The 16,025-nt window shown below is 43.3% G+C and overlaps 3 protein-coding genes across 13 annotated transcripts; all 3 read right to left on the bottom strand.

Moving 5' to 3' along the window:
- Window positions 1-13: 13 nt before the first annotated feature.
- On the bottom strand, window positions 14-5,036 carry LOC116196536. Of its 11 annotated transcripts, none has more exons than XM_031526302.1 (11): window positions 4,724-5,036; window positions 3,975-4,018; window positions 3,763-3,871; window positions 3,521-3,626; window positions 2,798-2,997; window positions 2,486-2,647; window positions 1,982-2,240; window positions 1,698-1,869; window positions 1,365-1,517; window positions 788-1,210; window positions 14-610 (listed from the first exon to the last, which is right to left on the bottom strand). In XM_031526302.1, exons 1-11 carry the CDS (start codon window positions 4,863-4,865, stop codon window positions 317-319), a joined length of 2,064 nt encoding a protein of 687 aa, XP_031382162.1. In that variant the 5' UTR covers window positions 4,866-5,036; the 3' UTR covers window positions 14-316. The 11 variants fall into 11 exon arrangements, with proteins under 11 accessions (XP_031382162.1, XP_031382161.1, XP_031382166.1 ...); XM_031526301.1 differs by having other exon boundaries at window positions 3,521-3,638; window positions 4,724-5,035; XM_031526306.1 differs by having other exon boundaries at window positions 2,798-2,896; window positions 3,521-3,638; window positions 4,724-4,821.
- A 1,516-nt stretch (window positions 5,037-6,552) lies between these two features.
- LOC116197914 (probable receptor-like protein kinase At2g42960) lies at window positions 6,553-9,957 on the bottom strand. The gene is made up of 8 exons (XM_031528188.1): window positions 9,548-9,957; window positions 8,418-9,063; window positions 8,228-8,332; window positions 8,006-8,128; window positions 7,740-7,910; window positions 7,514-7,643; window positions 7,209-7,418; window positions 6,553-7,076 (listed from the first exon to the last, which is right to left on the bottom strand). Exons 2-8 carry the CDS (start codon window positions 9,059-9,061, stop codon window positions 6,969-6,971), a joined length of 1,491 nt encoding a protein of 496 aa, XP_031384048.1. The 5' UTR covers window positions 9,062-9,063; window positions 9,548-9,957; the 3' UTR covers window positions 6,553-6,968.
- A 2,691-nt stretch (window positions 9,958-12,648) lies between these two features.
- LOC116194225 (GDSL esterase/lipase At4g10955) lies at window positions 12,649-14,737 on the bottom strand. Its single transcript, XM_031522983.1, has 2 exons — window positions 14,402-14,737; window positions 12,649-13,897 (listed from the first exon to the last, which is right to left on the bottom strand). Exons 1-2 carry the CDS (start codon window positions 14,533-14,535, stop codon window positions 12,856-12,858), a joined length of 1,176 nt encoding a protein of 391 aa, XP_031378843.1. The 5' UTR covers window positions 14,536-14,737; the 3' UTR covers window positions 12,649-12,855.
- Window positions 14,738-16,025: the final 1,288 nt, after the last annotated feature.

The following is a 16,025-nucleotide window of genomic DNA, read 5'->3' as shown; positions in this document are numbered from 1 at the left end:
GGTACGCCTGGTGGAACAATTAAAGAAGCTGATATTCATTCTCTGGGATTCTGGGAGAAGTTAATAAGCTCTCTATGAACAGAGAAGTCATGCCTCCGTTTGAAAACTCAAGTCAAAATTACACTTAGGAGGCAGAGAAACCCAGTAAATGTATGTACAGACCCTATTGAACATTGGAGCTAAGAGGCTTAGACTACTGTAAGGTTTTCAACTTTCCGAACCGCAAAATTGCCCTAAGTTTCTTTCTTCCTGTCCAGACTAGCCCGGAGGAGCCCTTCAGGAGTATAAAAAGAAGGCTTGAAAGGCAGAAGGCAGGTCAGTATCTTGGCTGTTGCCAGAACTGGTGTTGCTTCAACAGTGGGTCTGCACGGTCGTTTAAGGTCATGTCCCCGAAGCCATGGAGCAGCTGGCTTTCAGGTGCTGCGCCAACTTGAGAATGATTTGAGCCGAAGCCGCCTAGAGAACCATAGTCCCGAGGGAATTGCTGGTCCTGTTGATGCCTGAGATTGAGCTGCTTCTCTAGTAGCATATTGTAGTAAGCTTTTTCTTGAGCAGTCGACATTGCTCTGGCGCCTGGCCCGGAGCTCCACCCATTAGAGCTAACATCACCCTGCAATGTGAAAGGAATTATCCATCATTGTGAAGCGGGACATTTAATTGCAAAAGCAAGAAATATAATAGCAAAAGTAATTATCCATCATTGTGAAGCAGAACATAAAATTGCAAGAGCAGGACTCTTGATTGCATGGCAGGCAGCAATCCATATGAATAGGGAGAGAATCCTCACCAATCCGTGAGGCGGAAAATGATTCCTCTCCTGAATGATCTGATTTTGCAGCATATTGTTATACCCAACTGTGGAGAGACTAGAGGCAACTGCTGAGTTAGGTGTAAAGCCTCCAAGGAAGGTATTTGCACCCTGGAAACTATCAAAACCCGAAGAGCTGTAACCGTTCATCGCGAAGTTTCTTGCGGGGTCGTCCCTCTTGAACTGAGGCAAACCAAGCTTGGTGCTTCCAAGCGATTGATGGAGAGGGATTTGCCCGTAACTCTCGGGAATATTCTTGTAGTTGTTGAGGTAAGCGTATTGTTTCAACGGATTAGTTTGCTGAGAGTAGGCCTGATCCAAGAGTTGATGTGGAATCCCATGGCTTGCAACAGAGGTCCGTGATGATGGCTCAAAAGGATGGAAAGTATCTGCCATCAAAGTCTGTAAAAATTGGAAAAGGGGGTGAAAACTTGCAGTATCAATGGGGGATTTCTTTTTTCTATCTAAATGTCTAAGCGCAAAGCTGTACCTAGTTGGAATATAACACTACACATTATTGCTACTAAATTTTCCAACTGAGCTATAAAAGGCAGACCTCTGGCAGGGAAATAGCTGAACTCTTAAAGGAAGAGGCAGAAGAACGGTATCTCAATGGCAAAGGTGAGGCTTCAAGAAAAGTCGAGGGGACTGAGTCAGTTCTGAAGGATTGCTCGGAGGATGCCAGCAAGTTGCCCTGCATACCTATTGCCTGTGGCAAGTAAAACTAACATGTAAATTCCAATAACTAAAAGGAAGCTTAACAAATCCCAAAAGCCTGCAGGTTTCTACTAGCATCAGTAAAGGTGTATATCAATGGTTTATCCCTGCAGATCCTGCATTATACTAGACAGATGGACAGAGAAATGAGAATATGAATATTAACCATTACCGCATCACCATAATGCTGAGGAATCTCTTCCTTCCTGTATGAAGAAGCATAGCCTGGCTCCCGCATTAGTTCGTGGATTGAGTTTTGGAAGCCTCGGGAAGCTGAATCAGATATAACTGGTATGGTTGCCTCTCCAATGGCTGCTCCTACCATCTGCTGTCTTCTCAATTGACTAAATATAGATTCAGGCAACTCAGTCAGGAGCTGTACGGAAAAATTGATGAACTATGGACCACTATAAAACCAACAGAAAATCAATTTGCACCAACTAACTATATCCATACTTGTGTAACGGCTGAGCTGATAAACCATCACCAGTCATAGAGAGTCTTTCTGCGTTAAGTTGTGAGGAAGTAGGTAAACGAACACCCCCACTTTTGGAAGAGGATTTAGAATTGTAGGTACCGAAGCTCAAGTGTGAACAGTCAGCAGACAGAGCTTGCACATGACTGGGCAATACAACCGTTCCAATCTCCTCTTTGGTTTGCTCAGGCAGCGGTTCCCCCAAATAATTTACTTGGTGAAAATCTGAAGCAGCAGATGCTACAACAATAAATAAACTGTCATCATTGTTCAAAGTTTTCAAAGGATTAAAGAAGAGATCAATGTAACAGCATTAGTGAAGGTTCAGACATAGAAACAACAAAACTTTCACATCAATGATGGAAATGATACATATCATATCAGACTGATAATATGATGTCTACACAGAAAGAACCTCAGTCCAAATACATCCTTAATAACGGAAGAATCAGTAGGGTGAATAGTAAATTAATCTCAAGTATTACCTCCATGGGAACCTGTCTTGCATGTAATATCACCGTTGGAAGATACCTGTTCATCTGAGGCATCTTTTCGATGAGCTCTCAGCAGTCCTGTGGACGCAAAAGAAAACCCAACAGAACTGAAATTTTCACTATTGCCATGTGCATCTGATTCCTGCTCCTCATCTGCTTCACAATCCCAAGTCAGAAAGCAACTAAAAGGTCAGAACAAATAAGGTAATAATGACTGGTAATAAGGCACATCTTGTGCACCATAAACCCTCCACATTCTCATTTTCTAAGAGTTTGCCAAAATGAATAGATGCTGAACCACACCTTCACGGTGGAGAGATGTTTCAGCTAACACCGATGAGCCATTGTGCAGTGAACCTCTCCAAACAATGTCAGCAATTGAAGACCTGCCAATACCGGTTACTGCACCACATGGCTCAGATTTAGTAGGTGGCTGTGAAGACGAAAAAACGATACTGCCTGTTCCTGTCAACTGTCCTCTATTTTCAGCATTAAAAGAATCACTGTAGCAAAAATTCAGAATAACAAGTAATGAGCTACTGAACTTTTGATCAAATCAAAACATTAAAATTTATCAGCCAAATTAGTATGCAAAGAATCATTAATGCTGGAAGTAAATGATAGTATGCAATTTCCAAGAACAGGTGGTGGAAAGGAATTATGCTCATATCTGAGACCAGGTAAGATGAACAATCCAACAATCAATAGAGGACCGAAAACATAAACTATATAGGAACAACAAGAGACTCAGAAAGTTTCTCCATGCATCTTTACTTTCGGTTGCTGACAACTGAACAGCAACTATTCTCTAGCTCTAGGCAATCAAAACTCTGAAATAGATGAAATGATCACACACGAAAGAAGAGGTATCCATGGTTTCATAAAGATATGGTAATACGAAGTGACATCTAAGCATAAATAGACTACATAGTCTCAGCGCTACGTATAAGAAAAGACCACCAACTTTACCAACTTAAAGTAATGACATAATGAAAGCGTCAAGTCAAATCAAATATACAAACTGACCTATCTTTCGATAGCTGCTGGCTAACAGGTTTTCCGCCAGACTGAGTAGTTGAAGATGGATATGATACCGAGGAAGTGACTGAATCATTCTCCCTCTTGTAAGGTGCTGTACCAGGTGCTGATCATAAGTTGAACGGGACAGTTCAGAGAATAACTTTTGCTGAACTAGAATCATCATCAAATTCACCAAGTTGTGCACCAAACAGGCATCTACAGTCGTATATACAGTGAATCAAATATACCATTTGAGTTGAGTTGTACTGTTGTTCTTCCATCATCCCGATCAATACTCCAACCCCCGTTCGAGACACCGCTACCGATTCGAGACCTTGTGTCTTGTGTTTCCCTCATCTACCAGAACCAATACATATGGGACCATAATTCAGAAAGAACAGAGAATCCCCTGCAAAACCAGACCTGCATAAGCAACCCAAATCAACCCCTCAACTCTTACCTCTTTCCTTCTGTCCCGCTTGCTCCTCACTTCGTGAAAAGTATCTGCACCATCAAGGACTGCCAACTCAACAACGATTCAAAGAATACACATGAATTACTACATGAAGAAAGACCCGAAACAACACGAAACAGTAGTCTGATTCGCACGATGATAATCTTGCGACCTCTTCGTTCTCGGGCAGCCATTGATTGGAGGCAAATTGCGCAGACATCACAGGAAAGCAATTTTTTGTTTCTTAGTCACATCCACATTATTTCACAATTAGAAAAAGTATTCAAACCACAAAAATTCTAAACACTCCCTGTCACTGTCGCTGAGGTCTTTTCCCATATCATGAGGATGGATGATGCCTCACCCAACAAAATCAATGTACCTTCCAACAAACTTCTGTTTCCCTACTTCGCCAATTATATAAAAATGAAAATCACAATAATAAAGCTTTACAACGGATAAAAGTCGTTTCTTCCGGCAAAATCAGACGTAGGAAATATTTTTCCGGCCAACCCCTCCGCTTTAAACCGATCAACCAAACAGTAACGCCCGCCGCAAAATGCTTTTCCCGGAGTGTTTTTTTTTTTTTTGAAAAGATCGTCCACTTCACACAACCGGCGACTGATTTTCCCGCCGGCCAAACAGTTGCCGACCAATCCGGCGTAAAGATAGCTTCTTTATTCTCGCTCCGGGCCACAGACGGCCAGTAAAAACCGAAGTAGCAAGGTAAGGGTGGGGGAGGACCACAATGCGACCTTGCGAGAGGAGCCTCTGGACGGCCTCGTCGGGGTCCATCCCGCATTCCTTGAGCATGGCGTAAATCTCCTGCTCCGGCCTGTCATGCAGTATCTCCTTCACTCTCTGCACCATCTTCCTCTCCTCTCTGTCACTCCCCATACCTCTCCGGCAAGCCACAGCAACCCCTCCCTCTCTCTCTCTCTCTCTCTCTCTCTCTCTCTCTCTCTCTCTCTCTCTCTCTCTCTCTAATGTTCTCTCTCCCTCTATTAGATCAAAAACTCTCTCCTTCACTCTGCAAATTCGCAGTTTTTGCTTTTTTCCCTCTCAAGCAACGGAGGGAGACGGAGGCGATTAAGTGCCAGTGAAAATCGGGATATTGATATGGGCGCTAAGCTCACCGGCCGTGACGCGGACTTCCATAACAGCCCGCTAGATGTCGGCGTGATCGGGAGCCTGGGGGAACCGCTATATCCACGTGGCGCATCTGACGGCGGACGTGGTTTTTAGGGTTGTTTGTGTGGGGGTGATGGATGGTTGGACTCGGGGCCTTAATCTCAAGCGGATAAATATGATAAAAAGGTTATTTTCCGGTCTAATTAGTCAGCGGGTCAGTGATTCTTGTCAAAGTGTTGGGATCAACTTTGGGAAAAATTCGTTTTCTCTTTATTTCTCCTTATTAATACATTTAAGGAAATGATAATCATCGACAAAAAAAAGAGACAATTAGAATTCGCGTTACGCTGTCGTTTTTCTCGAGTATGAAATTGTTAATTAATATCTTTCTGAGGTATAAAATCACATGTCTTTAAAGACTACCGATAGAATTGCTTAAATTGTATTCGTTGAGATTATAGACAAACGTGTATGCTTCATAAACATACGATGAAATCAAAACTGTACATACAACTCCGTGCATGAACGTTTATAAATGTTATGATTATTAGTTGAGGAATGATAATAACTCCTAATTTCTACCGATATTAAAGGAAAACGCAATATATATTATTATCAAAAGTGGAAATTTTGTTGATTGGCCTAGATATCAATGATTTGGTATTGGGCTTAATGTAATCATTGACGGCTCAAATGGGCCGGGCTTCGGTCCAAAGGTAAACATACCCGAAATTCAAATACGTAGGATCTTCCATGATCAATATGATTTCCCGTATAATTTCTCGCTTGATATAGAGTTATCGTGTATATCCGATAAATATATCGCGATACTTCGTGAATATAGCAGAAGTATACAATGGACCAAAGATCGTTGTTTCAAATATTGTGCCCATCGGGTGTGTACTTTCCTCTGCAGTCGGTAATTTGGAGCTTCGATCTCTACATTAGGGCCCGAATAATGAAAAGAGGGTCTTACGCACTTGTTCTTTTGAGATTTGGATGCTCGAATTCGGGGGGTGAGAATTCCCCAAAAGATGGCCGTTGTGTGCCCACTTGTTGTACATAAAGAATGCAATGAGCCTAAGGGCTCAGAATTCAAACTTTGAGACCGTTCTCTATCAGATCCAGAATTTCCTCTTTAACAGAACCTTTTGTTTTTTTTTTCTAATTATAATGAATAAACGTTAATTACTATTTTGGCTTTTACTCTCTGCAGAAATTAAATTAATTAATACCAAAAGAATAATAATAATAATAAAATTAGTTGAACTGAGCGAGTGAGTGGAGCCATATAATTGATTGCTCAGTCAGCTGAGCTCAGAGAGCGCCTCTCGTCGCCTGAGGCCTCCACTTTACCACTCTGCTCTCGTCTGAGCAGCAGCCACATGATCCATCCAATCACTGCTGAGCTAGAGACGTTGATTGAGCAGATGAAACCTACTGCACATCTCGATTATTGCTAGTGATGAAGATTATATAATGATAAACAAGAAGAAATAAAATATATATATGTATACATTATCTGCAACGGAAAATCTATATCGAGATTTGGCGTAGCCCTGCAACACTCTATAGAACACATCGAGCAAGCACATTGAGAAGAGCACATAAGTTAAGCATAACTGTACAAGGGTCACGCTCCCTCTCCTCGTACTATGTTTGGGGTTGGGAGCACATTCTTCGCGACTCTCTGGCAAGATCATTTCCGGTTGGCAATCTGAAACTCATGTCCTGTCCTGCACTTCGGAGTAGTTCTAGCAGAAGAAAACCTTGATATGTGTATATATATGATGAATATTAACTAAAGGCTATAGCTTTCTGTATTGAGAGCCAAGAAGTCAGTTCTTCGCCCGGTTCATGGCGTCGGATTTATCGGTCTCTTGAGTCAACTGCCGTGTTCAGCAATTCATTTGGATCCAAACCATCCCCATTTTTACTTTCGATGCTCGCTGCACGGCTCTTTCTGGTCCTACGATCCTGGAAAAATGACGCTAGTCAAGGCTACAGGATTCTCGACAATTTGCAATTCAAGAGCATCATATTGCATAAACACATAGAGATGACATCATGATAATGATAAGATACTTCCGAAGGCAAGTGATTTGGAACCTCGCGAGAAGGGTATTCATCTGATTCCAGCATGCGAACAACCTGGGTCATTCTGGGTCTCTGGTCCCACTCTGGATCAATACATCTAACTGCCACCACAAGGGCGCGCTTCAAAGCACGAGTCGGGGGTTTTACTTCGATGTTCAGGTCCACAACTTCCTCTGCTCTCTTCGTCCCCACCATCATCTTTAGCCATTCTACGAGATTTACCTGAAGATGAGCCATTCACATTTTGTAATTCTCCAGAGAGTGAGTCATTTTTGACGCAATTCCGGAACAATTATAGATAGCCAAGTTTCGGTTACCTCATTAGCCGGGCGCGCATAATCCACGGGGTCCCTTCCAGTAATAGCTTCGAGAAGGAGGACCCCAAAGCTGTAAACATCGCTCTTCTCATTTAACAAGCCAGTGTTAGCATATTCTGGAGCCACATAACTGCAATTCCAACAAGATTATCAACTTAGGAATCGAACACCAAGAATTACTAGTCTTCGCGACCAAACTTATCACGGATTCGGATTTCGACATTACCCGAATGTTCCCATTACTCTAGTGGCAATATGACTCTCATTCGTTCCCAGGACCTTTGCCAATCCAAAATCAGACACCTTTGCATTGAACTCCTCATCAATCAAAATGTTGCTGGACTTTATGTCTCGGTGAACAACCTTCGGTTCTATCCCTTCATGTAAATATGCTAGCCTGTGGAACAGAATGCCGAGTATCACCAATCGTAGGGTAAGATCCATAGCAGAGACATTCGCCTTGTAAAATAATTAGATGAAGAATTTGCTTACGCCTTAGCAGTGCCAAGTATAACCTTCATGCGAGCTTCCCATGTAAGGCTGCCATGCTGCCTCATACCCCCGTGGAGCCACTGGTCAAGATTGCCATTGTTCACATACTCATACACCAACATCCTGTACATTAAACGAAGGGCCATGCTATCAGACAATTAGGACAATGGAAGGATTGGAACAAAGATCGAGGGGGAGAAGCTTCTAAGCCGAAAAACTTGCCTGTGAACTCCTTCAATGCAGTAGCCAAGGAGCCGCACCAGATTCTTGTGTCGGACATGGCCAATGGCCTCGACCTCGGCCCGAAATTCTTTCTCAGCCTGCCCACTGAGAAAACACATTTTACGGTTACCTTAAAATAATTTGATAAAGATGTCAAGAAAATAACAGGGTTCCTCGAAAGCATTCTTACAGGTTGTTGAGGAGCTTCTTGACTGCAACCTCAGTTCCATTGATAAGTCTGCCCCGGTACACAACCCCATAACCACCCTCGCCAATCACATTTTCGGCTGAAAATCGATTTGTTGCCACCTCGAGATCCCGGAGTGTGAACCAGTGGCCCCACCCGAGATGGGAAATCTCAGGCAAGCCAATTAGAGGCGATGCCATTGCAAGTCCACCACAGGACAGTGTGGAGTGATGCCTCCTGATCGTGCCTGAGCTTCCTTCCTCTCCCGAGTGTGAACTGCCCCCTCTCTCAATACAATGAATTGAGCTGCACTGGCTGAGATTATCAGGATCGTTCGATTTGCTCATATGCTTATCACCCGATTTATCATCGACTGTAATTATGATGCTCTCGGGGTGATCCGGAAAGCTCCGCGCTCCAACCCTATCAATCCTGATCTCTTTCGATACATTGGGTATTTGAGAATGGGAAGAGAACTTGGCCACTCTTCTTTTCGATCTTTTCCGGAATGTCACCCACACAGATAGAATCCCGAGGATCAAGATTATAAAAGAACCGACCGTGATACCAATCAAAACCCACAGCTTCAAACCCAAAAGCGGCGTCTTCTTGGACAGTTCCACGTTCAAAGACCCCTCCGATGACATTTCTGCTACAACATAAACTCGTTAGTTCCTAGTACCCACATTAGACTGGACAGAACAACAGATGTCAAGGTCTTGAGTAAACTCCAACATCAGACCAAAAGGGTACTGATGAGAATTTCATCTCTTCAACTCAAATCACATGGGACATAAACCTGAAAGAACAACCTATCCACATTCTAGAATATAAATCCGTGCTGAAATCTACACAAAGGACAGACATTGCAAAAGAAAAGAAGAAAAAAGCAAGGAAGCTCAAAGGGTCTAAAGGCGAGGCTTCATCTGCGCAACATAGCAGAAGCAAGTTCTAAATCTACAGTGAAATCAGCCTGTAAGTTCATAAAGTGATAGAAATTAAGGAAGCATCACTTAGGATCCAAGCAAGACATGGAAACAGAGAATAATGTGAAGCCTCCAAAAGGGGGGAGGGTCAGAAAGAAAAAGCTAAAGAGGAGTGTGAGCCGAGCGCAAAGCCTAGCCTAGCCTTACCCCCCTTGAACTTCTTCCTCGAGAACCCACAGGAGCAGAGAAAGGGCTTCCTTTTGATGAGCCAACAGAGACTCAATAAGCATAGATAGGGAAATGTGGACCCGGAAATGCCTCAAAATCAAGAACTGGCTCCGACCCTAGAAGTAGTGGAGTGATAAAGAAGAGGAAGAGGACTTCTCGTTAGTGCAGTGTTGAAATGGAGCTGTACAGGGAAAGAGACGATGGGGGGGTGGGCAATGTGGGCTACTGATTCCTGAGAGGGGGGCCTTGTGAAAAGCTGGAAAGTGAAGCTTAGCTTGGTTTGCAATGGAGGAAATCACACACACACACACAAACAGAGAAAGGAAGAGGGGGGAGAGAGAGAGAGAGAGAGAGAGAGAGACAAGTAAATGGGAAGCTAAGCTACAGGATGAGGAAAGACGAGCTGTCCATTTTTTATTTTAATATTGTCTTTCTCTTCCTTCCATTTTTAATGGCTTGGAGATGAAAAATACAGGAAATATGAGTAGCCCACAAGGGACGGCAGATCATAGTGATAGGGTCAACTTAAACTTAACTAAACACAAGAAGTTAATTAAGCTAAACAGTGAACTTCCATTGGAATTGGATCAGTTCACTGTCAAACCAAAAATTTGTCGTGTCAAAGAAGACGTTTGTGGTACGGTAAAGTTCTTCTTGTTTTTTTTTTTTTTTTTTGCTGAATGGTTCAGTAAAGTGAGTAGTTGTTCTTGAAACACTGTTTTGTTTGACCATGCTGTCGAGTGTTGCAGAAAGTGAAGACAAAGGGCTTTAAGTTTGGAGAGAGGAAGGAGGGGACGAATATCCTTTTGGGCCTGCTCAGGGAACAGGCTCATGGTCATGGCCTGTCTGCTAAATTACAGCCTCTCTCATTCCAGTGTGGCCCAAGATGGGCGGAATGCTCTGCGCCAGGATCTTGCTCGGGTTGGCCGAGTACTTGAGCCCCCCCGCTCTCGCTGAATATTTGTGCTCCAGCAGCCTCCCCGAACATGGACCCCTCGCTGCCGGCGTGCCTGCAGTGTCCCCAGCCTAGAGTGGTCCGGAATGCTTCATGCTGCCAAGGGCCTCACCACACTATTAGCTGCCCAAATGAAACGGGCTTGGGTTTTTCAACGGTCTCATGGATTGTGATTTGGCCCTCACCAAGGGGTTCCCATGCCATGCCACCTTATGGAAGATTGCAAAAAATTGACTCTACCGGAGGCGTATAAAATGGGGCACCATGTACAGTTCCGTTCATCGTGTTAGCATCTTCTTCTGCTTGGTCCATTCTAGCTATTGCGCCAATTGTTTCCGAAACAATAATAGACAGAATCTTTGTTTCCTCAACTGCTGAAGATGAGGACATGGATGTGACTGAAGATAGCACGAAAACACAAAGAAGACGATCTGTTGGAATCGTTGGAAGACACTAAATCGAATTAATTAATTTAATTGGGTCAAATGTTCTTTATGTTCATCCTGTCCTCAAGACCAGAACTGATTTTGAATTGACCGTGAAGTCCACGTCTCTATCCTATCCATGCAAAAGACAGACATGGGAATATTTAACCACCGATGATTAGGACTCAGAATAGAGACACAAAAAGGAAGTAAACGTGTACCTTTGACACGCATGATGATTCGTGCGTTCAAGATAATCCTTTGCTATAGAATGACTCAGTTGTTTAGGGGGGGGGGGGGGGGGGGGGAACTCTTATCAATTCTTTTGCTGTTATGATAAGGATTTTACGAAGGTTATAATAATGATTTTTCACAGATCGATCATCATATTGATATTCCAAGATACACCCCACGTTGATCTTATGAACATTGAGGCTTCATGAATCGTCCAGCTCACAAACCGTAAAATCTTCCGAGATATTAAGTTTGAGTATGGGCATGGACTCCTAATAAGAAACGTTGTGGACTAATAATTGAGTAAGTTGTCATTAACAGAATCTGTATATTCTAAGACTTGTTGTGTTTCCCCAGCAACCTTAAAGCACATGCACATATAAATCCCCTCTTTTCGACTCCTTCCGAGGAAAAGCATCAAGAGGAAGTGTTCAAAAAGGGTAATTAAGAAAACCCCAGTTCTGGATTTGGGAAGAGAGAAAAAAAATCAATGGGAAAGAAACTGAGCTATCACCAGTCATCCCTAAAGATCTCCAAGCATGAGAACAAGAAGAGCTTCAGCCGCTTGATTAGTGCCCTGAGGCCTAAGGTCTACATCACCGAGAGCTCAAGCTTCAAGCAGCTCGTTCAGGAGCTCACCGGCAATGGGAGCCAGACCGAACCGCGAGAGGAACTTCTTACGGTGGAATTCAGTACTAGAGAATCTGATGAGAGAAGGATGATCGAGGCGGGACTGGCTGATTCGTCCGAAGGGTGCACGTGGGAACAACCTAATCAGGAAGAAGCCTACCAAATTCCATTGAATGATCAAGTTCCAGATCGTTCGGCGGACAATCCGGAACAAGGGGCGGACTTTGCTTACCGGCTTCTAGAGTCGTGGCTATTAGACACGGAGCACGATCAATTCTGCCATGGTTACGATCAGTTGGGATATGGGCTGAGCGTGTATGACTCCAAGCTGTAGGGCCAATATCATGAAAGGTGAACATGGATTGGCTAGTCGCATAAAACTCGTCCCCTTCTATAGATTTTCGCAGATCGGTCATCGTATTGATACTCTACTCGTGCGTAAATAAGCTCGAGTAGTTACAAATGCAATTGCATGCAGATTATGCAATGTGTATGCTGTGTACAGATAGATATATTTGACATATTCCTTTTCAAGCGCGATAAGTCTGTAATTTTGTGAAGATATACATGCAGCGGAATTGTTTCAGTCCCCTTAAACAACACTAACCAATTCATTTTTGTAAGGGAAGCCTTGCCAACAACAGCAGACTCCGTCGCCCAATGGATAAGGCGCTGGTCTACGGAACCAGAGATTCCGGGTTGGAGTCGTTCATTTTTTGCCCATTCCTACATTCCACGTTTCAACCATCCATTGGATGAAAGCCGTGCTGACCAAAAGTTTGACTCAAACAACTATGTACCTTTTCCTTTTTACTTGCTTCACAATTCTGAATTTCAGTAATACGAACATCTTATTTTGACTCAAAGCATCAGCTTGTATGATGATGTATGAAGATGAAAGTTGAACTAGTTAAGGAATAATTAAGATTAGATGGAAAAGGCCAACATGACAATTTCGTAGATTGCCATCAAGGTGCATTCAAGGAAAGCTCATGATCGTGATTTGCAAACGAGTTATTTCTACACCCAGACCGAGCCCGATATCAGGGCTTCCCCTGCGGTGTTGTGGTTGGACTAGAACCAGGGAGGCTGTACAGGGACTTGAGCTGCTTGCTGATAAGCTTGCTGCTGTTTAGAGCCAGTTGAAGCTCCAAATCGTCGGACCACCACTGCTCCAGCCCATGAGCCTCGAGAAACCTCTGCTTCCCCTTTGACATCACAAACATCTTCGCAGCCACTTGCTCATTTGTGGGAATGACGTTCTCCTTCTCGGTGACATTCGGTTCCGTCCCTGCAGGATCAGTGTAGTAGCAGCAGATGTAGTCGCTGTTGTTCACGTAGAGGTGCGGAACCCATTTCTGGAGTCCAATGTTTGATGTCTTATTCCTGTACAGATTAGGCATCCAGTTCTTTAGTCCTAGAACCGAGCCCATCGTCGTGTCAGCTTCAGCATTGCGGCCACTCTGATCTTGAGCGGCAGAAGGAAACATCGACTTGACCCTCTTCCAGACAAACCCGGCCTTTTCCCCAATGTTCCTGAGGCTCATTGCGAGGGAAACTGAAGGCGGGTTAAACAAATGCGCGTCCACGTACATTCCTTCTTTAGCCAGTGCTTTGCCCACCTGAAGAGCGAAACCTGCTCCCAACGAATGCCCCGCTATGCACACGTTGCTGCTCCCATACCTAGCAGCAACCAATTTCAATGCCTCGAGCGCAAGATTGAACCTGACAGAACCCTTTAGGCTCTCCCAGGTCAAAAACCGGAGGTCGTCCTCAATATCCCGGCGGATCGTGGGGCTCTTGAGCAAGGTCCCTCTCAGGGCCAGGACAGCTTTCGGAGCCCCGCAGGGCCGCATGAGTATGAAATCCGCCATAGCAGCAGAACGGTCCCACTCAAGGATCGCACCGAATATCGACCCATCCCGTTCATCGATCAGGGTCTGGGAGAGCTTGTACTTGAAGGGCAGCCACCATTTTGGGGCAAGCGCATTCTCCTCGGACCGGCTCTCTTGCCTATCGAGCTCAAGCAGGTAAACCCCTTGTATGAAGCAGGCGATTACAGTCCTCCTGTAGTTCTCATCCTTCCTGTACAGAGATGGTCATAGATCCAAATAACAGATCAAATGTTGGATCTCTTTTCCGAATTTTCTGGGTTTTGCAGTGAGCTACATATATATATTTGTGTAAAAAATTGAAACTTGGCCAAAAGCTTGAATAGATCTCCAAAGACTTGGCAATGAAATAAATCTTAATAATTTGTCAAAAGCCAAATATTTGATGCCAATCAGGAAAGCAAATGCGGCATTGTTCGAAAACCGGATGGATATCCTAATTCTGTGGATCAATCAACTCTTCACGAGAGTTCATATCACAGAATGGGCCAAATTCCAGAAATCGAACCCAAGATTTAATTTTTAAGGGTCATCCACTGTAGAAATCAAATACTTAGCAGAAACCCATGAAACCCTTTCAAATCCAAAGAAATCCAAGTACTGACAGTGAGCTTTGCAGCTCCTGGGTCAATCAAATTGCCGAAAAGCATCGATCTTTTTGTACCAAAAAGCTGAGGATTGATGAATAGGCACTGACCAGCTAGAACTGATGAGGTCTCGCCAGTTGGGGGAAGGAACATTGCGGGGTCCGGACACGTGAAAAGCATAAGGGTGAGCCTCTTCCTCCACAGCCGCCTCCTTGGTGATATCCTCTGCAGTTCTCTTCGCCATTGTTGACCTCGAATCAGAGCTCTGTTCTTCTCCCCCTCCTTTTCCTCTTTGTCGTTCGGGTTCTTTGCATGTTAGAGAGGACTTGGGCTCAGAAAGAAAGAGAGAGAGAAGTGCTCGAAACAACTTGCCTCAGGAGGAAGCCGTTTTCAAAGAATCTGATTCTCATGCAATATGGAGATGGCGATTTAATCATTTGTAATGAGAGGATTTAGTAAAAGCTTCGCTAAACAGCTTCTCTCTGTTCCCCTCCAACGGTCATATTTCTTTCATGCTGTCGGCCTCAAAGCTTGAAATGACTAAATTCTCCCTTGCTTCTTCAACTATGATATTTGGTTGTTAGGAAGGTCAACTCTACTCCATTTTAATTATAAATAATTATTATATTTATTTAAGGTTGTAATGATTATAATATTAAATTATGGAAAAAAATAATGAATAATTGAGAGAAATTAATGATTATATTGTTGAATTGTGAAAAAATGTAATGAATAATTGAGAGAATTAATATTAAAAATTGAATTGAATTGTATATAAAAAATTAAAGAAAAATAAAAATAATAATAATTCTATTGTTGAATTGAAAGTAAGTGGAGTACAGTAAAAAAAATTACTCTATTTTCAAATAAAGCCTTGTACTCTCATTCACATTCTTTTTTCCCCCTTTTAGTGATGAAATAATAACAAGGAAATGAATCACGTGTTTTATCTTTCTTTTCGCTCAATATTCAGATCTACAGTCGTAAAGGTACCGGTGGTGATAAATTTTAAGATTCAAAAGTCTCAAAGCGGACAAGGACTGTACCAAAATTACGAGAATTGTATCGTAACGAATAATCAAAAGGACGCGAAGTTTGAATTTTTTTAAGGAAAATAACTCTTCCTCCAAGGTAAATATAAAATGTTGTAAGTCATCCCATCTATCAAAGGCAGGAGGGCATTCTTGTCCGTTCACAGCCGGTTATCCTTCGTGGGGTGGGTTTAAGCGTTGAGCTGCACTCTGCCAGTGCCCGTGTGGACAGGACGAGGAGGACTAAGGAGTAAGGAAGTCAAATACGGTTGGGATGAGTTGTCCCGCGTTATTTCTCGTACCCCCAACTTCTTTGTTCTATTCATTTTGGCCCTTCCTTTGTCTGCCATTACTCACTTCTCACTCTGCCGGTCTGCCTGTTATTGATCCCTAAATCAATCGTGATATAATAACATTCCTAACAAGACGGACACGGGCCTTCAATAAGAATCATCTGAGCAACTATAGAGTTCCAAGCCGTGTATTATGCGCGTTTCGTCAAGTCCTCGTCTGTCGAAACTGTGTTACGAAGGATAGTTTTTATGCTAATCGTGCTGTTGCGACAGTATCCCGCCAAATCTGGAGCTGTGCCGCTGCCTTCCTGTTCTAATCTCTGTGTTGTGCTCGGAGCCGTTCCATCTGCAGTTATTTTGGTGAATGTCTCTTTGCCGTTTATACTGCATCGCCTTCTCGGCGATGTGAT

This window comes from Punica granatum, chromosome 2 (genome assembly GCF_007655135.1).
Source record: "Punica granatum isolate Tunisia-2019 chromosome 2, ASM765513v2, whole genome shotgun sequence".
Lineage (NCBI taxonomy): Eukaryota > Viridiplantae > Streptophyta > Magnoliopsida > Myrtales > Lythraceae > Punica > Punica granatum.
Note: the sequence above shows the minus strand (reverse complement) of the source record. Positions and strands in the feature narration are given on the sequence as shown.